The following is a 27,621-nucleotide window of genomic DNA, read 5'->3' as shown; positions in this document are numbered from 1 at the left end:
CTATCCCGACCCTGACGCCTGCTGTATATTTGGAGTTTGCGTTTTCTCCCCGTGGGCATGTGTATTTTTCTCCGGGTGATGCGGTTTTTCTCTCCACGTTGAGAATCAACGTCACGCGTTCAGGGTATTTGGCTACAATAAATGTCCATGTGATGAGCCACTTCGTTGAGCTATCGTTTGTGGTCAGGTCGCTTCTCAACAAAGAGCTACACAGCTCAGTGGGCCTTAGCTGGTACAATAAAAGTAGATTAGTTTATAGTTTTAGCACTGTTTCATCTCATCCACCGTGACCCACCACCACGCTGCAGGTCACAACACTGCTCTCTCTGCTTCTTCCCTCCCGTCGTCTCTCTTCTCGAGTTCTGAGAACACTGCTCAAGTTAAGACACTTATCGACTCTTTTCTACCAAGAAAAGTCAAAGTGACTTCCTGTTCAAATGAGCATTGAGCCATTGGCGTTCATCTCCCGTTAACAGCAGCCCCTGCGCCAGTGGTGGAAATTCTACATTCCTATGGCAGGGGCGAGTCGATCAATAGAGCAACCACTGTTGACTTCCCCGCAAAGTGGTACTCACTTTATCGACCCAGAGAGATGATGGGCTGATTCAATCCGCCAGAACCAGGATCTGAGCTCGCGACCCTGCCAACCGCGGGCCGCTTCGCTCCACCGCCGAGCCACGCGGCCAGACCTACGACACCTTCAACGGGCGCTGTCTGTCGCCGGCCTCCCGGTGTTACGGGCCTCCGGGCCCTCTGCTCAACAACCGACGCCTTGGGACACGGCGGCGGCACGAGCAATCCTCCCCCGCCCTCCAGACCGCCCGCGGGCCACGCACATTACGCCGCTGCTGCTGCTGCTGCTCGCGAGCGAGCGGTCCCCCTTGCGAAACAAAACCAAAAAAAAATCACTTCCCCTTCCCGGAGGCAATTAAAAACCCATCTGCACGGCACACGGGGGAGGAGAGCTCAGCATTTCAGGGGGTGCCCAAAGCCCCACCCCCCACCCCGTGTCGCCGTGTTGTCTCATCGTCCCCGCTCCACGCACAAACACGGTCGCACATCTGCCGGCAAACGGCTCGTTTCTGTTGCTCTTCTAGAAACGCAGCTGGGTGGCGGCACGGCGGTCAGCGCGAACCGTTCTCTCCTGGGAAGAATGCGAGTCGTGATTCCGGTCAAAAGGTCAACTCAGCCATGTTGTCAACACCTCTCCGGGGTCAACGAAACGACTACCCCACTTCTGCGGGGAGTCGACAGCGGTTGCTTTATAAGAGACCCATCTCCACCATGGGACAGTGGAATCGCCATCACTGGCTCACGGTGGTAAGGTCGAGAACGGTTATTGCCCAATATGCCAGCCAGATACTTATTTTGCTGATATTACGAGAGGTATGAAACAATTCTACCCAATCCCGCTCCTGCTCCCCACCCCAAAACGAATCGATGAATTGTCACAACTCGATTCAAGAACATTGTTTTCGTGAAAATTTTCCCCATTAAGGTGTTCTCATTTGCGGCACACTGGCATCTCATTGGCTTCGTCCGTTTTGTCGAAGTTTAGTTTGCTCCGTGAGCCAAAGGTAATGTTAGCATGCCATTTTGCCGAAAATGATCAACAATCGATTCCCACACGCGTGAATTCGACGCGGGTAGCACAAGCGCGAGTATCAACATCAATTGCTGACTCGGTGCATCATCACAAGCTTACGATAGGCCCGTGTTATGATGACGAATCTGGTCATTTTTGCACGTCATCGTATATCACTGCCGGCGCAGTCAGTTACTTTGAATTGTATTTTTTTTTACACACACGTGTTCTGGTGAATAACTGTTGAATGTCGAGGTGTGGGGGCTTTGACTCGGGCACATCGCGGCCTCTCTGCTCGAGACAAATGACGTTTAAAAAAAAAGTTTTTTTTAAACGGCTTCTTGGAGTGTGATGTCAATTCCCCAAACGGGAGGTTATCAAGACATTTGTAAGAAGCGAACTGGCGGACTCCAACGCGAAATGGCTCGGAGTTGACATCGTCGCCAGTCAACAGTGCACGCGGTCACAAATACCCCGTGCGTGCCAAACGTGCACGAACGTTTAGATCTACTTGTGCGCAGGACTGCGCATTCGTTAAGCCAGCGAACTCCGCCGAGCCCTCCCCGTGTTTCGTAAAGCGAACAATTATCCTAAAACCACCGCGCACGAATCGCACGCGGGCGTCTCCTCGTGACAAAAACAAAAAAACCCACCAGACGTGGTGGGAGTCTTTTAACGGCCACAATAATCGGAAAGCGCATTTCTGACTTCCTCGCCCGCGGTGTTTTACAACAGCCGAGCGCAGCTGCGTCACGGCGCACACGGTCGCAGCGGCGGCGGCATCCGCACAAACAAACGGGAGCGGGACGCGGCCACCGAGCCTCGCTTCAAGTCGATCAGTGGGCGTCACGCGCGGGGAAACGTCGGGTTACTAACCGCCGGTTGCGTATATCTCTCTCGTGTTCAGCCAACAATTAGTTGGAGAACCGTCTGCTGGCGCGAATGCTGCCACAGTGCCGTGGTAGCGGTCGTGTCAATTTTCCATCAAGAAGTTGGGTCGCCCGGTACGATTTTGTTTCCCGTCGCCGCAGTTTAAACGATGGCGCAAATATTTCATATCCCCACCCCCCCTCTTCCAACGCCTCTGTCCACCCAGCAGTGCAAAAGGGTTCACCGCAGTTCGTTGATCGGCAAGGTCACGTGTGGGCAGGGTAATGTGTGGGTACTGACACCTCTTCAAAGGTATCCGGAAGAGTAGGCCAAACGGCCTTTCTTATTAATTTATACAAACGGTAAAAGGTAAGGCGCTGAAATTGCTGCTCACGCGACTGTTGGCGGAAGGGCCTCCAGTCGAGGGAGCTGCAGACAGTCCCTCGGAAGGATATTTTTGGCCTACTCTTCCATGCCAGAGGTGGGAGTACCCACACTTTACCCTACCACACGCGACGTGCCGAACGACTAACTGTGGTTGTACCTGTTGCCACTTCTGGGTGGACAGAAAAATGATTTCAACTGCCACTCCAGGGGATCGAATCCGCGACCTCTGAACTGCAACTCCAGCATGATGATAACCATTAGACTGCTGCGGAAGCATCCATTTATTTACGTCTTGCCCACACTTTTCCAAGGCAGCACACAATATATATATACGTTTATTTGGTATACTCCCTTAAAAAATTAATTGGTCAAACATTCAATTGCAGGACCCTTGGCAAAAAGGAGTCTTTGAATTTCAGTGACCTTTTTTTTCTGGATACTTAAACAATAAATACCACGACTGGTGTTATAATGATTTATTTAGTGAACACATTCCAGTAACCTAAACATTCATGTTTTTTTTTGTATAAATCTTCCACCAACACCAAAGACAAAGGTCCCTGGTATAGCCTTAACAAACTGTTGGGGCAAGTGCAGTTAGCGAGCACCTATGAAGGGTGGGTAGCCATCACCTCTGAATATAGCACGGTTGGCTACGTACGGTGTGAAAGAAGTTCAACGAATGTACATAAATACCACGCCCAGCCGTCTTTAACTCCCCAGTGGCGATGTTTACACATTGCACGAGGTACTCTTTGCAAGCTGAATCGACTTAAGGGAGGCTCAGGACGGGTTCAGATAATCGTCACTGGTGTTGGCCGTGATTGATTGGTAATCTAACTCGGGTCTCCGGGTTCGTAGCGCAGTGCGCTAACCGCTGCGCCACCGCTCCCCAACACCACCACCGCATATAGATAAGCGTATGTGTTTCAAAACCCCAGGCTATCCAAGGTCAGCACCATAACCTTGTTATAACACATTGGGAGCTGCACTTTACATTCTTAGAACATTCTCAACAGTATTCCACACTGTTTAGCATTGCTTTAGCGAACCTGTCAATGATACCGTGTTTTTTGTTATGAAACATGAAGGTATGTAATCGAGCAGCTATTACTTACAAAGCTGCACCGAAAAAATGCGGCGATTTTTTTTTCTTTCACAAAATGAACAGTCCCGTGATAATCGCACTTTTGGGCCCATTTTTTTTTTGCCAATCAATGAACATCCTTCCACAAGATACTTGAATACCAAAGGCAGAGTGCAATATTGCGCTCAAGAATGGAGCAGAATTTATCACACAAATGTATGCGCATTATTTATAGAAGGGGAATTTGAATTCCTCCGCAACTGGAAATCAGATTCGCTACACCGTAGCATCCTTGGACTTTTGGAAAATGACGTGTCAAGTAATGACAAATGAACTCTTTAAGGATTTGATTAGAAGCGGCAGGAAGATAACTTACGGCTGTATCTCAAAACTGCCTCGTGCCCTTCAAAAGGCAGAGGCGACGCTCGCAAAAAAGCCACCAAATAATACACGGCGCTTTCAGCCGGGGCATTGTTCGTTAGACAAAGCGGGGGGCTCATATGCTCGTGTCGCGACGACGTGGCGAGCGAGAACGGGGGCAGCTTTGACAATGACAACCCTTGCCGTGGCTCGCGGCGGAAAGAAATAAAGGGGCGGAAAATAGGAACACTTCATGAAGTTCATTTGAACAAAAGAATCTCTGCGTCAGGGAAGCGGGGAGCGACGCGAGCGCTGATGAAGAGATGGGTGCTTCCGTGTGTTCTAAATTGCGAGGCAAAAAAGCTTCCTTCGTGAGCTACGTTATAATTATACTGGTTGGAACCTCCTGGTTAGACCAGCCCACAGGGGATTATTGTGTCCGTCCGTCCGTCGTGCAGGGAGGGGCTGGGTGGGGAGGGGCTGGGTGGGGAGGGTGAGATCTAATTTTAACGAGTAGGCTTTCGCGACAAATATTATGCAAAAGAGGTTTTTTTTGGGGTTAGATTGCGTACAAATCTGGCTGTAGCCTTATGAAGCTATTTGTAATTACTAGCGAAACGTCGTACTCAGATTGTAAATGCTGTGGATTTGCTCTCCAACACATGGGTATGCTGTACTAGTAACGAATTGGCATGTTCTGTTAACATGACAAACCTTACTGATTAGCAGTGGCGGGTGGTGGCGGGTTTAACGACACATTTATATATTTACGTGATCTAACCCAAAAAAACCTGCATCATGGATATGTAATGTTGTATAAGTGACTGGCCCCCACATGCATTTAGAATGACAATCAGGGGCATTGGTTTAGGACCATGAGGAACCCCTGATGAAGACTGCAGCATCTGTCCTGAACACCACCCAGCAATGACATTTTCTGGGAAAAAATAAAAAATAATTGTCGGAGGTGGAGCCTTCTGCTTCCGTTTGCACTCAGTCGGAGCGTCTTATTGCGACTTTCAAGCCGTGTCTGGAACCAGGTTCAGATGCAGGGCTGTACGTTTTAAGTGTGCGCGCGTGTGTGTGTGTGTCTGTGTGCACGTACAGTAGCGCAGTGGTCACCGCACTGCGCTACCGATTTGGAAACCGAAGTTTGATTTCCTGGTCGAGGATAAAATCAAGAGGCGAGCAATATCTGAGAGCAGTTTAGGGACTTGAGTACGTGGTACGGGACGTGAATAACAATGAGCACGGTTGGCTACGCAAGGTGCGAAAGAAGTTCATCGTAACTGCATACGTACACGTCAGAGCTGGAAAGGCAAAGGTGGCCAGGCTTGACGCCCCCGAAGGCTGCCTCTTAGGCTGCACGGAGCGTGATTTACTCCGAAAATGCCAGCACATTATCCACTCTTCTCTCCTTGTGTGATTTTCGGAGGCAGTGTTTTTTTTTCGAGCCGTCAAACCGCGTGGCGGGTTTGACCGGGGGAACCAAGAGGTGGCTGTGGCGACAGTCCGACTCTGTTGCCTCTGTGGGACAGCCGGATAATTCGACCGTGGGCCCTATTTTAAAACGATAAGGCAGCAAGGGATGGATACTGTTGTTTGCGATGAAAAAGAAAATATGAAATCTGTACTTCCTAAGAAAAAGTGCTGCGTTGCCAAAACTGACGTATTTTCACTATATTGTGTATTGTGTCCCTATTCATTTATTGCTTTATATCTATATGCTGCGTATGGACAGAGACACGGCAATATATTATATTTCTTGGCCAGTTTTTCCAATTTTCCCCCGAAGGGTAGCAGAAAAAAAGGAAAAAGTATACCCAAGGCAGTGTTTGAGCTATTTCAGACAATAATCTATTTTGGAAAAATATATATACGAGCAAAAAAATAAGATAGATAGACAGATAGATAGATACCAATAATAACAACATTGAAAAAAAATCCCATTGCTCATCCGTACAAATGATGGGTGTTGCAGGATTGCTCAGGGAGCACCTACAAAGCTAAGCGTATGTTCCGCTGGAAATATCATCTCTTGAAAACTGGCATGACAACAGCAATAAATCCTGGCCATCTGAGCGACTATTAATCTGACAAATGCTAAACCAACCTTTATTTTTTATTTGGTTTATTACTTTAGTTTTATATATATATTTTTTATTTTTGTTATGGCTATTATGTTGCTTGAGGAATGGTGGAATTTGTGAGATGCGCGACGCAGGGGATGGGAGGGTTGGGCGTGAGAGGGGGGGGGGGGGTTAGGTGCAGGGGGGTGACAACGAAGGTTGGCTGGGTCAGATTGTGGAGGATTGAGCGGGGAGACAAATTCCCTTGAAAATTAAAAGGATGAATTGAAAATTGGATAAATTTAATATTTATCTTGATCCCTTATTTATAACCTGGTGGAGAGCATACTGAGATGGCATGTGTCTTTTTCCTTTTTTAATATGGATCAAGCAAACTAAATATATTAAAAAAAAACTCGCCCGTAGGTGCATGAAAATACGTAACAAAAAAAACAATAACTGGGGAGATATTTTGCACACCCAACCAAGAATTTTGAGATAAAATAAGACGAGTTCAACAACGTGTCGTGGTACACAATCCTACGAAAATACAATTATCAGAAAGCAGTTGTTCAATACGTAACATATTATTGATCGCGAAAACAATCACGGACCAATGAAAAAAAGAAACAAAATAAAAAATATATGGCATAGAGCTTCATTCTAGAATTGTGTTAAGAGGAGTGCTACATTCCTCTTTAAGAAATGAATCCAAAAGCATAATGCAATAGATAATTAAAACGTACATAGACACCATTTCGCATTGCAAGTAATGCACAATGATGCATTATTGAAAACATTTACTGGACATGGATCGTGGAAAAACCACAAATCACATTTTGTTCCTTGTTCACGAGAGAAATGGCCAAGAATTAAATCCATCCATGACCCTGAGCCCTTGATGTAAATTCCACGTTATCATGGGAAGGGCCCGGTCCTATAATGAGTAGCCCCTGTTGATTTCCCACAAAGTAGTTCACATATTACTGACCACATACATAGTATCACCTAAATCGCCTCCCCTGACATTGACTGGTGCCAGCAACCTTCGATCTGTGAGTCAAGCAATACTGAGGGCCAAAACTTTGCACCAATGTCCTCTTAATTTTAGATTTGAAGCTTTCGTGACTGCAAGGATTCATACTCATAGTTTTTTCGGTACAGTCACGTGACTTTACCGAAAAAACTACGAGTACCAATGTCCTCATTTGTTTCGTGTCGTTGCTTTGCCAACCTCAAGTCTTCATAACCAAACCACGGGTGAATCTTTCCACACTTTGCATTCATGCGCAAGTCAAGCTGCTACACACTGCGCGCACCTGATAGGTGGTATTCACAGGAAGCAGCACCACGGTCGAGGAGTCAGGCAGCTTCCGGAGCTTGAGATACAGAGGATGACTAGAGCAAGGGTCATCCTTTGAGAACCGTAAAACCTCCACCACTGGGTGAGGATGGGGGGCATCATTTGAAATGACCTCTCGATGTGTCTTCAGTTCGTTCCTGAAGCCAGCCAGCACGTGGAGCGAAACGTCGGACATCGCGACAACAAACGACCCGCAAAATAACGTCGGAGCAGCCGTACGGCGCGACATGTGAAAAAAAAAATACGTGCGCAGTGACGTTCAAAACGAGCGACAGGCCCCGTCGCTCATTCGCGCGTCGCCTCCCGTCCTGTCGCGGCCTGTGACCGCACAACCTCGTGACCGCACAACCTCGTGACCGCACAAGCTCGCGACGCCGTCTCTCGCTCAGAGGTCCGTGGGGCGTGCGTCCGAACCGCTGGCTACGGCTGACCGGCGACGCTCCCTCCAAGCGAGCGGCGCGAGAAAAAAAAAATAACGGAGGGCAGCTCTCGGGACTCACCGAGGACCGGCGCCGTCGTTCCGTCTGCGTGGACTTTTCCTCCGTCGCCGCGGCTCCCGGCTCCGACATTCCGTCTGGCCCCGCCACGCCGTCCGGCCTCAGACGAGCCTGGGGGTTGGGAGACAGCGGCGGCAGAGATAAGGCGTGCGCTTGCGCTGGGGTCGCGGCGCGGGAGAGCCGTCTCCCCCTTAATAGGATCTAGTTGTCGTAATAATATTATTCGGATGAATGCTGCCGCTGTGGTGGGATGGCTCGCACACCGAACTTCCCCTCCAGGGGGTCGCCGGTTCGATTCGATCGCCGAGCGCCGGAGTTGAAACGACGGTGCGAGTTTCTCGAAACCACCTCCCGCCGCCTCTGTCCACCCAGAGGTATGAACGAGGTTTGTCGATCGGCAGGTCGCAACGGGCGCCCGGGGTAAAGTGCCAAACCCTTCAAAAAACGTCTTGCCAGTGTGGAAGAGTAGGAAAAAATACCCTCGAGAGGGGCTCTGTAGAGCGCCATCTCGTGAGGATCCATTGCCAGCAGTGGCGTATGAAGAAGGAATTACAGAAGGGGAGTGGTGGAGCAGTGGTTCGCGCGCCCGCATATGATCCTTGGTGACCTGAGCTCGATTCCTGAACATGGCTGGCATCAGTAGTGAGCGATATCTGGACCTGGTCCAGGGCCTCCTTACCATTCATTATTTGGCGATCGTGCGTTCGACGTGGTACACAAGCACATTGGACAACAACAACAACAACAAAACAACTCGACCAAATCAACAATAACACTGTGAACGTAAAGGGAGAAAAATATATAATAGGCAACGTTTCGGGCAACTGCCCTTCATCATAGCACACAACTAGAGAAGCCAGAGGGCTAGAGCGTATATGAGCTGCAGACTGCGCACTTGACACGATGGGCTCTGATAAGAATTGAATTTTAAATATGGGATTCCGATGACCATCGTTTTTTTTTTAATTGGCATATGAATAGCTTCACGAATAGTAGCTATTGAGCTTCCCACCGAAACTGATCTTGTACGAAGCACAATCCGACATCCACACATGACCGGACGCACAGAATGGAGGGGAGGGAGGTGGCCTTTGTCCAGCAGTAGGTTTACAAAGGGGCTGGAAAGAGTTTGGTTAATTTTATTTTGTTACACGTACGATCGCCTTTAGCCAGTTGCCTGGCTATCTTACAAGGGAGTTCCACGGGTGTTGTGTGAGCACAGCAGCAGCAAAAAAAAAGTTTAAAAAACATCGACATTGCAGGAGGGTGCTGAAGAAAATATTACACAACTCAAAAAGCTATAGGGAATTTAACGGTCGTAAAACCGGATCATCGGGAGAAAAAACAGACGGTGCGACATAGTGCGACAGCGAAATGGTGGCGGAAAAAAAGTTAGGTGCGGTTGGAAGTAAGCTCTATGTTTTAGTTTAACGGAGACGTAAAGTTACACAGACATTAAATGTTATGCTATATTCAAGGACATATGTTTCAGCCATCCTTAAACAGATATATAATGATGATTAACCGTGGGCATACATCTTTGTTTTGGCTTATACTACTCACAAGAGATTTGGTGAATTGTCACGATTTAGGATTGCGAAAAATGTACGACGGAATTTGACGTAAATGTGCAGGCACGCTCATGAAATTTTACAAAAAATGTACAACAAAAATCCCTCAACGCATTTGTCCTGACTTATTTCAAGGCCACAGTGTTCTTGACGAACGTGTTGAGTTTGTGTTGTTAATCACCAGATAATTAGTTTAATTATGAACCGTAATGAAGCTTCGATACGTCCAACACAGACACAAGCACAGATACACAAAACGCATTGCCTTCAGTTATCAATACGTCATGAAATTCGCTCTTTTAATGAGGTCACTATATTTTAAGACATATATACATGACTGCAAATGTTGAAATCGTATAATCTCTTCACAACGTTTTAGACCAATGCTCCTATAAATACATTGCACAGTTTGCTGAATCTTTGTTCGATGTGCGTGCGCAGTGAAGTCAGCTCACACCAACTATAAAATCAGCTATTGTGAACAACCTGGACAGGCAGGAAGAAATAAACATTGAGAGTGTGAGATATTGTATTTTTTCTTTCATATTAAAAACAAATAACAATGTATGTTATAGGGTAAGGCACATGATATTGGGTAGGCATGTGTATGACTTTATTTCATGGTAATTCTTTTGCCAACCCTTTCCCCTTAGGGGCCTGACGGGAAGGCTGTTGTATAATCAGATTCTCCAAGGTCTCTTGCTGCAAATATTGCCAGTTTTCTACCACGTGCGCGTTTGTCGGCACGCACTGCATATAGATAATATCATCCACGTTAATACGATTCCAGACACTATGCTCGCTATGAAAGTGACCCAGTCTATGAGCATTGAGAAATATTGATGAGCCCTAGGAATCTTTCAATTTAAAGCTTTCGTGACTGCAGGGATTCATCTTCTTGGTTCTTTCGGTAAACTCACGTAGAAGGGAAATAATAAAACAATACAAATAAAACATAATAAAATAATTCTCACGACGTTTCGGCCACAACGCAAGCAGCCGTCCTCAGGTGGAGAACAGGTCTGTCGAGAAGACAGAGTCTGAATGACACACCCCAGGCTTGGAGCGACTATTTAAGCTGGGATGGAGGGGGGGAAGAGCGCCTTGACAAAATAATTTGTGGCCGAAACGTCGTGAGAATTATTTTATTATGTTTAATTTTTATTATTTTATTATTTCCATTCTACGTGACTTTACCGAAAGAACCAAGAAGATGAATCCCTGCAGTCACGAAAGCTTTAAATCGAAGTTCTGAATCTTGGTTACCGTGGGGGTCTAGGAGGCGCCATGCCTTGGCTTGACAGGGAGAAGGGAGTACAGCGAGTGGACTCATCGCTATCTGTTTACATGCTTAGTTTGTTGTCCTTCACCACACCTCCGATTAGCACGGTTGGATACGCACGGTGCGAAAGAAGTTCAACAAACCTACAGCCAATGCTACATGTATGCATACGTAGCTGCCTTATGTATATGCTAGAATGCAGTCATGGCTAGATGTACACCCAGCTGCCCAAGGTATATGCTAGGCTACAGTCAAGCATAGACGTACGTAGGTGCTCTGTGTATATTCTTGGAGCGCCGCCGTAGTGATAAGTTAACTGCCTCGCCTGGTATACAGGAGTCCGTGGGTTCGATCCCGACCCTGACGCCTGCTGCTGTATATATGGAGTTTGCATGTCTCTCTCTCCCTGAGGTCGCGTGGATTTTTCTCCGGGTCCTCCGGTGTTTCCCTCCCCATTTAGAATAGACACGCGTTTAGAGTATATGTCTGTTATAAATTTCCACGTGATAAGCCACTTTGTTGAGCTATCAATTGTGGCCAGGTCGCCTCTGATAAAGAGCTATCAAGCTCAGTGGGGGCCTTACCTGGTAAAATAAAAAATAAAAGTTTAAGTTTAGTTTATAGGTTTAGGATGTAGTCATGGCTACATGTACGCCTACATAGCTGCATTTACCTGTAGCACCACGATTCTACGATCCTGCTAGTGCCACAATTCTGGAAGGGATCGTCTTCTCAACTGCAAAGGATGGAATCACAGTTGCAGGCTGGGAAATGTTGAGCATCACCCTAGCTTCAACGAGCATTTGATGTTGTTTGTTATGAACGGGAATTCATTTTATTACAAACATACATTTTAACACTGTTCCGACAGCACAGACACTGGGGAAACCATTTGTTATTTATAAGTGGAAATAAGATCCATCGGTGCGCGCTTTATAATTATCTTCTTTGGTATTGCATCGCTGTCAAATTAGCGTAATACATTTTCAGCCCTGAAGAGTGAGGTCATTTTGACATCGCCTGGTTCCAACAAAACAACAGCAGGGGAAGGGATGGCGATGGTGGGAGGAGAGCCACGTGGTAATTCACGTGCCTGCCATCCGATAAATTTTTACAAAAATTTGGAGTTGCAAACATGCTCGACATTTCTTTTGTGATTTTTGTACAAAATGTTGTTCATTTCCCATCCGCTTTGTTTACCTCTTGTTCCGTCCCATTTGTGAAGATTTGTTTTGCTCCGCCAGCCTACATTTGACGTTAGATTACAATTAAATGTGGAGTGGATCGGCGGTGCAGCGGTTAGGAACTCGCAAACATCTCGGAACGGGAAAGGGTTGAGTGCAGAACCAAATTCATCACTTTTGCGACAGAGTCATCAACTCGCCGCACTTGAGAAGCCCAATTAGTGACGGCCAACTGCCCAGATTCGAACTGAGGATGTGAGCGGAGCCAGCCCCTTCGCCCTGACCTCCGAGCCACCCGTCCACCTCAAGTGACGGAGTCATATTTAATTCAACGTTTCCTTTTGTGCAGCTATTGGGCACTGGGCTGACCCAATCAATTAGCCACACTTGATCGTGGGTGGCCTGGAGGACTGGAACCCGGAATCCACAGCGGTGACAATCCAAGCTCTGATACAACTGCTTAGGCCGCCCAGCACCTAAACCGCTGTTAGATAAAACTCACATACTTGTGATTTTTCTTTTTCATTTTTACCTCTGCCTCTCTGTGCGTATGGCACGGTTTACTTCACGACACAAAGACAAAGATCCACCGTAAAATATCAACACACTGTAGGGGCAAGTGCCGTTAGCGAACACCTATGAAGGCCGGTACGGGACACGAGGGGGTGGGTGGCCAGCACTACGCCCGGCCGCCTTTGTATCCCGAGTGGCGATGTTTGCACACTGCATCGCGTACTCATTTGAGGCCGAGTCGACCTAGGGGAGGCCCAGCACTGGTTCAGATGATCGTCACCGTTGTTGGCCGTGAGCGGGAATCGAACTGGGGCCGCTAAACCGTGGCACCGCCGCTTCACGGCACAGCGCACGCACAGAACATTCATTGCCTTTCCATTTTATTCCGGCCTCAATTTTCCAGGCTCACGGCCCTGGAACCCAAATATTCCACTGTTGCGTCGGTGTAATAACAGAGAGGGAGAGACAGAGAGAGCCCTTATCTGGGTGGTGCGCGTTGCTAAACAATGCGGCGCCCCATTTAATTCGTTCATTTCAAAATGAAACGGCTACGGGACGCGCGGCGATGAGAACGGGATTGAGATTTTGTCGTACCGCTCGCAGCGATTTCCACTTCACGATTACGAACGCCGTCGTTCTCTCCCCACGCGCAGCATTCAAGAAACGTTCGATCGACACCGAGGTGTAAGCGGCACGTCGGGAGTGGGATGCCACAGTAGTCCGTCGCTCAAATGGTGGATACAATCGAATTCATTCATTTGGTTTCACTTTGCAGCATTTGAGTTTAAGACCGTGTTCCACTCACCCAATTCAATTGGCAAAAAACACACGCAAATATCCCCTTATGTAGATATTAACAGACTGTTTGGGCAAGTGAAGTGCTGTTAGCGAACACCTATTTGGGCTGGCATGGGGCCTTGGTGGGGGTGGTGTTGCCAGCGCAACGCACAGCTGCCTTCATCTCTCACTGCTGCACCAAGTACTCGCGTGTGCACGGGTCGACCACCGGTGTTAGCCGTGGCCAGGAACAGAATTCGGATCACCGGGTTTGTAGCGCAGTGCCACTAACCACTAGCAACTACCACTAGCCACTATGACTGGCCACTACGAAGCACTACGCTGCCGGTCTACCATCCACCCTCACCCCCATCAGCCCCCCAAACACGGCGGGTGCGCAGACAAACGCACGCCACTAATCACATTATTCCATTCCAGATGAGACAGCCGAGCTTTAAAAAGCAAGATAAGAGATCTCCGCGTTGGAGTTAAGGGATGGCGCTGGGCTGCGATGGGGGAATCAAAGTCCCGCGCTTGCGATTGCGACGCTAATCTCCAGCCGCGCGCCTCGGCAGACGCGCGAACAGCCACGCGCTGCCGACGAAGCGCCGCCCGCCGACGGCTCACTCCGAAGCGCCCGCGTCCTCATATTTGATTTCCCACCCTCGCCATCAGAGCGGCATCCAAGCGGCACGGTGCCTCTCGCGGCGCGCTCGATATAAACAAGGCGGAGCAAAATGGGGGGCGGGGGGGGCCGTGGAGGTGGCTGGGCCATTTTAATTCTCGCCGCCTGATATTTCGGGGCGGTGGCTGACGCGCGCTTGAAATGTGGCCAACGTGAAGCCAGGAACAGCAAAAATGGGTTTTGGTTTTCTGTTTGCCGTAACAAAGAGGGCCCCCTAGTCAAGAAAGCTGAAGCGCAGCAAGAAATACGTGGCAAATGGTAATACATAACCCCCCCCCCCCTAAAATCATCAAATTAGTACATTTCCAATTAACAGGCGAATTAGAAAATTCCTGTTGCCAGGTTGTACAAACTCAGTTGTTAAAAGTACAAACGCGCGGAAGCAGCAGCTTGGGAAAAAATAAATGTTCGTCTTGGCAGATCACAGGTCAAGCAGGGACAGTTTTTTTTCAATTCACGGAGGGGGGGGGGGAGTGAATAGCGATGGAGGCTAAGATAAAGGTCAATTACAAAGAAGCATCATCCTATTAATCTGCTAACGATTGAACCGCATTAATTACCGTGGCTGCACCAACGAACAAAAAATTGGAAGGCAGCGAGAATGCAATCTTAAATCGTAGCCGAGTCATTTATCGCGGGCGCAAAACTAAATTGCTCGGCTGACACCCGATACGATCATCCACCTGCGATTATTCCCCCACCGCCCCCTTTAGTTTCATGCAGAGCAGCTTAACCCCGCGCGAAGTTCCAGGCTGACCGCGCTTCTTGACGCATGATTGCAATTTTCTTCCAGAAGAAAGATCGGTGCCATGAGCCCAATCCATGAATGACTTTGGTAACGACAACCCAAATTACTGTCTAATCGAGGATCCACGTTTCAAAAAGGCTCCTGCATCATTTCACATTGAGCCATAGGGCCTGGCAAAGCAGCGAAAACTCCCGTGGAGACAAACGCTCCCGAATTTGCATCAACGGCAAGGCGCAGACGCCGAACGGAACACCGTTTCAATTCATCGGCGTGATTACTAATGCTCCCAGCGGTGGGACCTGTTGGGTTAAGATAACATTCTTTCCTCTGGCTCATCAACGAGAAAACTGCAAGTTGCAGGGCGGGTGTCCCGTTCACTGCTGGATTTTCGGAACGCGCGAGCAGTTGAGCGTTAAATTTATTTAGAGAGGCGTAGTAGCGCTGCTGCTTTTAAAGACGTTGAGCTGGCCACAGAGAACCGCAGCGACACGACCGCCACTCTACAATAGCCGGCGTCAAACCGTGCCACACGGCCTCCCGCGTGGCCCTTGTGAGAGCCTCGGTGCCGATAAAGTTATTTTATTTGAGTTTAACTTGCGGTTCCGTTCCGATGACGTACACATACGTACGTCATCAGTTGTACACGTACGTAATTGGAACGGGTTAAGTGGCACTTCTGCTGCCACTACTGTTACTACGGCCACTAATGCCGAACACTGTCGGGATTTTTCTGTCCCGCCGCCGTCCCCGGACAGAGGGATTTCGAAATAGCACTAGGAATCAGAGATAGGAATCAGAGATAGGGATGGGGCGGACGGGAAAGTGGGAGGTGCAGCCAGTGCCGGATTATCCTAAGAGCAAAAGTAGCCACTAATGCTAGGGGACCCACACTTTCAAGGGCCCCGCGCTAAATGCTTTCAAGCTATCAATTCCGGTTCAGTGATTCTGCACTTGCTCTATTACTATAGTACTATACCGCCTTCAACTCTTACGAACGACTGGGTGTTTAAGGTTAGCAATTTGTCGTATTATCTGGCTGTATAGCAAATGAAAAAATGCAATTACTTTACACAATAGACAGGAAGGACAAGATCAAAGGGCACGCTGAATGCACATGCATAATGTACGTTGACTCAGTAATCCCCCCCCCCACTTTGCTCAAGAGCGCAGAAGCGTGGTCAACACATCGACGCCTCTATATAAGGAACGAAACAGTTAAGACTTCTCCAATAATCTGGCTGTCGCCTGATGAAGCTAGTTGTAATTACTGGCGAAACGTCGTACTCAAATTGTAAATGTTGTGGCTTGGCTCTCCAACACACCGGTGTGCTGTACTAGTGACGAATTGGCCACGTTCTGTTTACGTGACAAACATTACTAGTTTGCTGTGTCGGGTGGTGGCGGGTTTTAACGACACATTTATATATTTACGCGATCTAACCCAAAACAACCTCTATTATGGATGATATTGGTCGCAAACGTGGGGAGATGGGAGTGGAACCGGCGAACTCAGGATCGCAAGCCCATTGTGCTGACCTCTATCCTGCAGTAACTTACCCCCCCAGACATGTGTGCCCACGTGATTTTACTGAGTGGGATAAACAAAAAATAAACTGGAGGGGTCGGGGGAGGCGGGTGGGGGCTAGGTGGGTGGGTGGGGGCCAGGCGAGTGGGTAGGGGCCAGGCGGGTGGGGGCCAGCGGGCGGGTGGGGGCTATGCATGTGGGGGCTAGGCGGGTGGGGGCCAGCGGGCGGGTTGGGGCTAGACGGGTGGGGGCCAGGCGGGTGGGTGAGGGCTAGGCGGGTGGGGGCCAGGCGGGTGGGGGCCAGCGGGCGGGTGGGGGCGATGAGGAGAGGAAGCGCCCCAGGGTGTCTGGGGTGGCGTGGCAGAGACGCAATGGGCCAGGGTGCCCGATTGTTTTACTCCTCTGTACACACGCGCCACTGTGGTCACAACGCAAAGGCTGAATCATCAGTTTGTAAGGGTTTCCGAGCAACGGCGGACGGGCATCAAGTCGGTAATAGGAGGCAGACTTTCGCTTGGATCCGACATGAGACAGACGCTCCATCCATCATGGTTAAGTGGGGGGGGGGAGGGGGGCGTGTTGGCTCTGCCACCGACTGCAATGCTGCTCAAAAAATAAAAAAAATAACCCTCAAGGTGAATAACAGTCTGCAAACATAACAATGACAACAATACGAAGGCCGCTGACGAGTATTTCAAGGATTTGGACGTCTCAATTTGAAATGCCACCGCCGTCGCGGTACAGCGAAGGGCGATCATCTTGGGATAAAAGAAAAACAGTCCCGAGCATCGATTTTTCAATTTGGGTTTGCGCCGCCTGGTTCTTGGTTCGGCGGCGCTTCACGGAATTGCAGTTCATATCCACCGCTTACGAACATTCGTCCTGACACACACGCACACAGACACAGCAAACTTTGTCTGTCAGTCAGAGGTCGCAACCGGGTACCCGATAACCGTACCCTACCCGATACCCGGCTACCCGTACCCGGCCGGGTACGGGTACGGGTACCCGTTTGCGACCCTGGTGCGGCCGGGTACGGGTAAGAAATCAAAACCCGTTTGCGACCTCTGCTGTCAGTCGCAGCGTTTGGTTGAACGGTTTTAATGGCACAGAGTGATTGTGAGGGCTCATCACCGTGGTCTGGGACTGGTTGTCTTGTTGTTTTTTAGCTGCCTCGGCCCAATCTTGATAAATCAGACTTTTGTGATTGAGTAATTCGCGAATTATATTTAGTGACTTGCTTGCAATTTCCTCGGTTTTGCACTGCTATCGTTTTTTTTCGTGCTGTTGTAGCTTGCTGACCAACCCGCTTGTACTGGAAATCTGTGAAAAAAAGCTTCGTAGCTCATCGGATTCCTTGAGCCTCAATAAAGATTCGGATTTGGATTGTAATCAGAAGCAGCCACGGCGCCCTGTGGTATTGATAATTGCGTACACATGCCCTCTGAGCTTTCACCCAGATCAGGAACCTTTGATATTTGTGTTGGGGCGCGTGCTGGGAACGAGACGGTGGCTGATGAGGGAGCGGATGGAGCTAATGGAGAATATTCACCCTTGTCTGTATTTTATAGTTTATAGAAGCCACGTGGGGCACCCCACACCTTTAATTTCGTCACACTCATCATACATGTTCCCACCTCCCCCCCCAAATATTAGCTCATATAATTAGAATGTAGTTTTTTCAAAACCCTCTATACGCACAAATTCATCAATGACTCATTGAAGTGGAATAAACAAATTTGAGCAACTGCACGAGGAAACCGGTGCTAGCAGCCAGAGGCAAACCCCAACGATGCCCCCATCACCAAGCGCCAGTTGTCAGCCTCGGCAACCAAGTTGTACGCGTGCACGTTGTTGGACTTCTTGTACGTACGTATGTTGAACTTCTCTCGCACCGTACGTAGCCGACCGTGCTAATCATTTCGGAATCAGAATGCTTATTTAGACTGGAGGAATCCGACGAGCTATGAAGCTCTTTTTCACAGATGTCCAATGAACGTCCACGTCACCGCTGCTGCCGTGGACGTATCGGTGACATGGGCCGAGACCGCCAAACACCCCGTTTCACATTGAGCTCCGGCTGAATGTGGGGACACAGGCAGAAAGCGTTGCGGCCTCCCTGAGCCACCGAGCCTCCTGATGGCCTTGATGGCCTTAATCTAAGTTGTCTTGTGGTTGTTGTTGGTTGTTTGACTTGCATCCCACTGGGATTTTTGCACACAGCGTTGGTGTACGGTGATTTTTTTTCTGCAATATTTTGCTGTCTTTTCTTGGATTTTCTGTTTGCACTTAGTCACATTCACTTTAAGATGTTTTTTGTTCATGTTTTTGTTTTTTGTTTGTTGCGGTTGCACCCGATTCAAGAGCCGAATGGCTCACAGGGCTATATACCTAATGAATGAACTTGAACTTGAACCGGGGGGCTCAGGTCCTTCGGGGAGTCCTCGTTACAAGTGACACGAGCCGGGACGGCGGGCGGTGATGACTGGAGGGGTTTCGCGGAAACGAATTTGGCCCTCCAACGAAGCCACCGGCGGCAGCGTGGGCTGCCCACGCATCTCCTCTCGCGCAAACACATGCCCCTTCGGGCAGAGGTCGCAAACGGGTTTTGATTCCTTACCCGTACCCGTACCCGGCCGCACAAAGGGTCGCAAATGGGTACCCGTACCCGTACCCTACCCGATACCCGGTTACCCGTACCCGGCCGGGTATCAGGTAGGGTACAGGTATCGGGTACCCGATTGCGAACTCTGGGATGAAGCCATGTTGCAGGCGCGAGTGGGTTGATTCTAGGAACTTGAATTGTGAGAAGAGACAAGACATTGGGAAATGAGTGACAAATGGTTACTCACCAGTGACTCACGGCCTACCCGTACCCGTACCCGGCCGCACCAGGGTCGCAAACGGGTACCCGTACCCGTACCCGGCCGGGTACGGGTAGCCGGGTATCGGGTAGGGTACGGGTATCGGGTACCCGATTGCGACCTCTGCCTTCGGGTCCGCACCACCCCTCCCCGGCAAGCGGTGGCCTTCGCGGCGAGCGCCTCTGCGTTGTGCGGAGGCAACGAGTGAATTTGTTGCCTTGCCGCCCGGGAACACAGCGGCTGCATGCGAACGCGACGCGTGGAGGAGAGGGGAAGGGGGGGAGCAGGGAAGGAAGAGCAATCAAAACTCGTAACCCGTTGCAGATCGGCATGGAAATTAATTAATAGATACAATTATTTTTAAAGTATATATATATATTTTAACAATTTTCGTTTTCTCCAGGGCTGCTATTTAATTGCTAATTACTTTAATTGCCGCTTCTTTGCACGCCATTACTTTTCCCCAGGCAACCCGTGCCACTCCGGGCCCTCTGCCACTCATTGCCTCCCCCCGGGGGAAACAGCGAGGAACTGTCCCCGTTATTTAAATATTTAGCCATTTATTTAAATATTTAGCCGCGTAAAGTCTTTCACGGGGAAGTGCTACTGCCGAGCAGAGGTCGCAAACGGGTTTTGTTTCCTTACCCGTACCCGTACCCGGCCGCACCAGGATCGCAAACGGGTACCCGTACCCGTACGGGTATCAAATACCTGATTGCGACCTCTGGGATGAAGCCATGTTGCAGGCGCGGGTGGGTTGATTCTAGGAACTTGAATTGTGAGAAGAGACAAGACGTTGGGAAATGAGTGACAAACGGTTACTCACCAGTGACTCACGGCCTACCCGTACCTGGCCGCACCAGGGTCGCAAACGGGTACCCGTACCCGTACCCGGCCGGGTACTGGTAGCCAGGTATCGGGTAGGGTACGGGTATCGGGTACCCGATTGCAACCTCTGCTGCCGAGCCAACACTCGGGGCCTTCCGTCATACGAAGAAACATCCACCCTGGGTTGAGAGGTGGAGGGACACGCAGAGGTGTCCACAATAAAGGGTTTTTTGGGGTTAGATCGCGTAACTGTATAAATGTGTCGTTAAAACCCGCCACCGCCACGACACAGCCAACTAGTAAGGGTTGTCACGTAAACAGAACGTGCCAATTCGTTACGAGTACAGCACTAAGCGGTGTGTTGGAGAGCCAAGCCACAACATTTACAATCTGAGTACGACGTTTCGCCAGTGATTACAACTAGCTTCATCAGGTGTGCCAGCACTGGCCTATCCACACCACCAACTCAACAGAACTGAATGTGCGTGGCCATTTTGTCGTTCAGACCACCGGCTGGCTCAAAGAGCTGAAAAAATGGAGCTGTCCCGACAAGCGGTAGCGACGCAAAGGCAAAACATTGGACCGGTTTCATCCTCATTAGGACTCATCAGTGCAGGACATCATCAACGTTCGCTGCTGACATATCGGTCCAGTCGCATCAAATTAAATTTGTAACTTTCACTTCAATTTGTAGCAAATCCCAGCTCTGCTAATTAAACACGAATTGGTTTCTAATGCGACGAACGGAAGGCACATTTTGCACAGCAAATAAAGAACGCGTCTAAAGTCTGGATTAATAACGCAAATGTGACCATCCGGGGTCATTCCGTTACACTGCTCCTCAGGAAGCCAACTCAGGTTGCCGGGTTCATAGGGGCAAGTGAGTTCTTCCACTGCACCACCATTTCATCGCTCAAGAGGCTCATACGCAGTGATAGACAGGAACAGTGAAAGTGGTGTCGTCTCTAAAGCGTAAATTGTCACCAGTTGTAAACCATCATGCGTGGCACGTGTGTTATGATTCTGGGAGGAAATCCAGTGTCTGGGAGGAAATCCAGTGTCTGGGACAGACACAGTAATACCAGCGTGGCAGGGAAAAGTGGATAAATATTTATACGTGAGAGATATATATTGCGCCGAGCACATGAGATCAGGTCGCGAGTGAATGAGTTGAAAGGAGGAATAATGAGTGAACGGTTTTAATGAAGAGGCTGCCGCAAAAGTAGTGCACAAATCACAGCACGCAAGGTGCCAGCAGCACCCACAACGGAAAATAATTCCATTTTTGGAGAATATAACCTTTGTCAACTTACGTGAATCTTTTTGTTATATTCCAATAAGCTAATTTATTTCGCTTCTTAATGGGCACCCAATGAATAATGTTAACTGAGATTCAGCTGACAAACTATTTCCGCAGTCTTCATTGGCAATGCTATAATCAGTGATTTTAAAAACTAGGGGGGCATTGGCTACTCTTCAAAGTATATCGGATGGAGGGCAGAACATTGGGATTTAGTTGCCATTTTGCAAAGTTGCGCCTTTAGAAAAGACTGGGAAATTTAGGGAAACGGTTCACATTTGCACGACGGTAATAAAACTCTGCTTGACCGAGACCTTGAATGTCGAAATCCAGTCCATAGGTCTCCCAGTTAAACACATTCCACGGGAAAACATTGGTGAAGAAGGAGCCGCGGCCAGTGGACAAAGCGGAATAGTATAAGGGATGGTCGCCGATGGATGAGACTGGCTGTGAGCTGGCAGCCAAAGAAGAAAAGATGCCTTAGAGCAGGGGTGGGGAACGTCCGGCCCGCGGGCCGTATAAGGCCCGCAAAATCATTTAGTCTGGCCCTGCCAAGGCAACCGCAGGCAGGACTCGAAATTCAATAAATCTAGGAGCAAGCCTGGAAACGCAGTTGCGAGTAGCGACATCATCAATAGCAGCTAACATCACCACACGCCTCGCCAAAGAGAAGCAGTTCCAGCCATCACATTAGGGGTGAGTTAATTAAATGTTCGACCAAATATAACAGGCAGATTTTGAAGTTGATAATTTTGTATGGGCCTCGAATGATGTTATAAATATCCAAATGGTCCTTGGCAAAAAAAAGGTTCCCCACCCCTGCCCTAGAGGATGACAATCGCGGAGATGGAGAGGTGGGACTGTGCCATTGTAAGGGTTGGCGATAGCGTGCGGAGTCCTTCATCTCACGGTGGATAAACCATGATTAACGATGATTATACATTTCCACGATTCATTTTAGTCTGTCAGAACAACAACAACAAAAAATCCTCCACTAATCACGCATCATGTACATATATACTCACACGTAATGAAATTCAGTTAACAAATAATTTGCATAATTGATTCGTCCATTAATTTAGACACAGGGAATTGTCCTTAGCTAAGAGGCATTTTGTTTCCGGAATGAAACTAACAGATAAAGAGGTCATCATCATCACCATCGTTGTGGCAGTTGCAGTGTTGCATTGTTGGTCGTGTGTTTTGTTGATGAGGGTCGCCGTGACGACGCGAAGGTCGCCGTGACGACGCGAGGGTCGCCGTGACGACGCGAGGGTCGCCATGACGACGCGAGGGTTGCCGCGATGGTCGCCGTGATGATGAGAGGTTACGCCACACGGTAACGGATCCACGGTAATCGCATAGTCCGTGTTTTTGGCAAAATATCATCCCGCCGTCGTGATTTATTGCCGCGCACGTTCATTATTTATTCAAAATATTTTAATTCCAGACGGGAAAAAAATACTTGTTAAATAACCAGCCCGGTAATTAGAGATATAAATAAATAACCGTTGCCCATTACGTTAGGGCTTTGCCAAACGTTATTTGCACCAGATTGATGGCGTGGAGATTACATGGGGGCATCATGTTATTACCGCAGTTCATTTAATTATTAAAATTATTTCAGGGAAACTAACAGCACACGTGCGTTAAAGGCGTTATAGATTATAACGATGAAGAGAATTGTGGCAGGCTCGTTTTGAAAGACCTGCAGTTAAATAACTTTTAAGTAGTCTGTAATTGGCACTCCAAGTATTGCAAAACACAACGATAATACAGTACGGTAAAAAATACAAAGTTCATGGTAAAATTACATTGCGATAACTTCCATAGTGTCAAGATGAATATCGTATCGTGTAGTGTCGTGAAATAACCCGAATTGTGATGCTGCTCCGAAGAATAATAATGAAGATGTCGACTTGTAACACCATCTTCTTGGTTCTTTCGGTAAAGTCACGTAGAAGGGAAATAATAAAATAAAATAAATAAAACATAATAAAATAATTCTCACGACGTTTCGGCCACAACGCAAGCAGCCGTCCTCAGGTGAAGAACAGGGCTGTCGGAAAGACACCTGAGGACGGCTGCTTGCGTTGTGGCCGAAACGTCGTGAGAATTATTTTATTATGTTGTATTTTTATTATTTTATTATTTCCCTTCTACGTCACTTTACCGAAAGAACCAAGAAGATGAATCCCTGCAGTCATGAAAGCTTTAAATCGAAATTGTAACACCATGCCGCCAGCGTCGCCAGAGAGCATTCACTCTCTCTCACAGAGGGAGAGAGAGGACGACTCAGAGGCGCCAGGGGGAGGAACTACAGACACGCGGCGAGCCACCGCCAACCATCGCCCAAGCTCTGCGGTCCTCCGTATAGTGAGGTGTTATCGGACAATTTCACGGGTGCTCACGCGTGGATGAAAACCGGAGCGTCCGCGGGAAAGACCCACCTGCGTGCGAGGGGGAAACACTCGATCCCATACAGGCGTAGCAGGTGGAGTCCACATTTTATTCTCTACCGCCTCCACAGCTCGTCCTCGAGGACCATGGGAAGGGAGATTCACAGGATCTGCGCGATCCACCGACCCTCGCTGCCTCCGCAGTGCCGGGGGTTACAGGCCACGTGCGTAGCCACCAACAACAAACATCTGCGCCAACTTGTGTGTTTATTTTTTGTGGCATCTATTTATTTATTTTCTTTCTATCTTCGCATGCACTCTTTGTGGCTGGTCCAGCATCACGATATGCTCAAAATTAATCCAAATCATTAGCCGTTATAATTGGTCAAAAATGAAAACGCAATGGCATTCAGAAGTGTAGAGCCAACTTTTTTTTGTTCTGTCCATTTGTCTGCAAGGGCTGGCAAAAGGGTTCTAATTTAGTGCTCTGTCCAATGGCAGGGCTTTGGCTCAAACTCCCGCTTCCCTGCTCTTTCTTGAGCTTTCTTTTTCTATTCGCTGTCCACCACCACCACCACCACCTCCCACCCACCTTTTTTTCTGGCCTAATTTCCAACATCATTCTACAATTTCCTTCATCAAGCTCTTACATCTGGGAATGTGCCCAAATCCAATGAGCCTTTTTTCATCGTTCAAAATAAACCTCCCTCCCCCATCCCCCTCCTCCCCCTCCCCTCTCCTCCTCAGCCTGCTCCACAGTGCTTCCTCGTCTCTCCATCGACGCTCGGTGACGCGAAAGAATGCCGCACATCCGAACCTGGCGATGCCCAAGCGCTGCGAGGCAATCGACTCCAATCCGTGCGCGCTACCCAAAGTTATCTTCAGTTTTCGGATGCGTGCATGAAGAGGGTGATTGCACATGCGTGCACGTGCGTGAGCTCATGGCGGAGCCATCGCGACGCTCACCAGCTCTGCCTTCAACCGAGCATTCTCCTCCTCCTTCGCTCTCAGCTGCCCCCGTAGCCGGGTCACCTCGTCCGTCGCCGCGTCCTGTTGAGCGGAGGGGGCACGCGGTCAGAGTGGGCGAAGGTGAAATGCTCAAAAGGAGAAAGAAAAGAAAACAAACGCCGTCCATCTGCGGCGGCGGACACGCTCACAGGGGCAGTCGCTACTCCAGCCCTCACGATTATTCGCTTTCTCCGGTGGCATTATTCGGGGGAGAGCAACTGTTTGTCGATGGGCGGCACAGGCACGCAGAGAATGACGGGGCGAGCACAGAGGATTATGTACGTGTACGTATGCTGAACTTCTTTTGCACCGTACGTAGCAAGCAGTGCGCTAATCCGAGGTGCGGGGGCAAAAGGAAAACAAATGAAACGCAAAAAGCAGTTCTGAAGAAATTCGTTTTCCATCTAGATTTCAAAGATTAAACTCGCAGGGCCAGATATGAATTCAAATTTTTACAACGTTCTCGCGAATCGGAGGTGACTTTTTAGGATTTAGGTGACCCCGCCGGGAAATCAGCCGCTTTGGCTGCGCCACGGGTGCCACCTCCAGACGGGGCGAAGGCAAAGGGGTTGGGCGCGAGGTTCGCCGTGTCCCCTTAACGTGATTGAAAAGGTATGCATTGGGTGCAAGAAACAAGGCACCGGTAAACAACAATAGAATCGCTCGCCACTTGAGTCTAAACTCTTTTCTTGTGCAGCCCCCAGACTATGCAGTGCTCCTTCACGAGATACCAGGGTCTCTGAGTAGGAGGTGATAAAAAAAAATATTGTCTGCAATATACATATGTTGAACTTCTTTCGCACTGTACATAGCCAACCGTGCTAAACGGAGGACCGGGTTCAAATAATCATCACTGGTGTTGATGGCCATGGACGGGGAAGGGAATTGAACTCGGGTCACCGGGTTCGTAGTGCAGCGCGCTAATCGCTATACTACCACTCCCAACATTAGAGGACACGTACAGATAGGTCAACTAAATAATCTGAACTATTTACATGAGAAAGGATGTTGGCTAACAATCAACATTAATCACAGGGTGGCTGAAGGACATTGTATATTACATGAATTACTTGTTTCCTTTAAGAAATGCCGGTTTGTGGGGGGGAGCCGGTAAGAGTGGCAATGGGCTGTCACTTTTTATTGAAAGTATTTTTGTTTACATTCAAAATAAATATACCTATGTCATATTTTCTATGGGGAATACAAATTCCGTGATGTTTCCATGAATTGCCATCGTCCTCCCCGCGCCGTGGCCATGAAATTTAAATAAAATTGAGCGAGACGAAAAATTAATCGCCTCTCTGTCACGCCTGACGATGGCGACGACGACGATGATGATGATGGATCAAAGAGGGCTTTTCCCTGACCGCAGATGCGTTCGCTCCCAAAAAATTCCCATCTGCCGGTTTCGTACCCTCGATGGGCGCCATTTAAACTTGGCCGTGGTGCCCCGGCTGTAACAAGCGGCATATCCATCCTTCGAGGATGCGGTTGGCTCGACGGAGGGAGTTAAAACACCAGACGGTCTCACCGTCGGAGGGCATTTGCCAAACAACAAATCTTTTCGGGCTGAAAGCCGGGGACGAAGTATTTAGAGAATTAGGTCCCATCTGCACGGCATACGCTCTTTTTTTCCTCCAAAGGAAGGATTCTCCGGCAGGGGTGAAAACATGAGAGGAGTGCTTTGATCCTCAATTCCGGCGACAGTAATTCTGACAAAGTCATACGCTAATCCACGTTGAGTAATAGTACAAAAGCAGTGGCCGATCGTTTCCGCACTGGCTTTGACCCAAATTTCACGCTGGGTTTATGCAACGCAATCGCTCACTGCCAACGCAAGGGTTTCATTTAACCTCCACGGTGTGTGTGGTTCGGTGGGGGGGGGGCAGCAGGATGGCCCAACATCTTCAGCCGAGGCCCACGTCAGGAATGTCCAATACACGTAATTGAATGATTGATGCTTTCCCCAGTGGGTCACTTTAAATCTGCACTCTGCAAAAGCTCGGGGTGGCTCGCCCTGTTACACGTATCGGAGTTTAAATGTGACCCTGCAACAAAAAAACACCTGGTAACGCGAGTGCACGGACACGGGTATATTCAATTACGGCATCGCGTTCCTGCGCGCGCGCGTGTGTGTGCGTCCCGTATGTTACGCGCGTGAGCGCACGTGCGCAAACTTGCAGGGTACCTTGTCGTGCGTCTTCTCCTGCCCTTCTGACTGACAGTTCAAAGACGTTTGCGTTCTGCTCCCAGAAACAAGCTCCTCGTCCTGGCGGGGAATAAATAACAAACGTGGCCGTAAATTACCGCACGCGCACGCCAACGGAACCCTGTACCCGGCGCTCCTGAGTGCACGAGAATGTGTGAATAACTCGGTAAGGTAACCGTTACAAATGTTTACACACACACACAAGTCAAATACCACTGTTTTTTTTACATACGAATGTTTCCAAACCTGTGGACGTACAGTAAAATGCGTAGTCTTTGCAACCCAATCTTAAATTTGCCTACCTCTAATAAAATGAGCAAACAAGAATGGCTAAAAATACGTGTCTCTGGATGATATTTTCTTCATCTTCAACATTTCGTGTCATCATAACTAACTTCTGAGTCGTTAAAATGTTTAGTGTAAATCATATGCAGCGGTGGCGGGGGATCATTAATGCATTGGTAAGCACGCTGCGCTCCAAACCCAGCAACCTAAGTGTGATCCCGGGCC

The 27,621-nt window shown here is 48.8% G+C and overlaps 1 protein-coding gene across 3 annotated transcripts in view; it reads right to left on the bottom strand.

Annotated features, from left to right (window-relative positions):
* Positions 1 to 27,621, bottom strand: part of LOC144946474 (uncharacterized) — a 365,431-nt gene that overhangs the window by 88,071 nt on the left and 249,739 nt on the right. For all 3 annotated transcript variants that reach the window (XM_078875372.1, XM_078875375.1, XM_078875373.1), the window contains exons 7-9: positions 27,091 to 27,171; positions 24,861 to 24,944; positions 8,222 to 8,329 (exon numbers count right to left, since the gene is read on the bottom strand). In XM_078875372.1, the coding sequence (XP_078731498.1) occupies positions 8,222 to 8,329; positions 24,861 to 24,944; positions 27,091 to 27,171 (273 nt within the window). The remainder of the gene's footprint in view (positions 1 to 8,221; positions 8,330 to 24,860; positions 24,945 to 27,090; positions 27,172 to 27,621) is intronic.

Source organism: Lampetra fluviatilis, chromosome 41 (assembly GCF_964198595.1).
Source record: "Lampetra fluviatilis chromosome 41, kcLamFluv1.1, whole genome shotgun sequence".
Lineage (NCBI taxonomy): Eukaryota > Metazoa > Chordata > Hyperoartia > Petromyzontiformes > Petromyzontidae > Lampetra > Lampetra fluviatilis.
The sequence above is the reverse complement of the archived record's forward strand: the minus strand, read 5'-3'. Positions and strand labels throughout refer to the sequence as shown.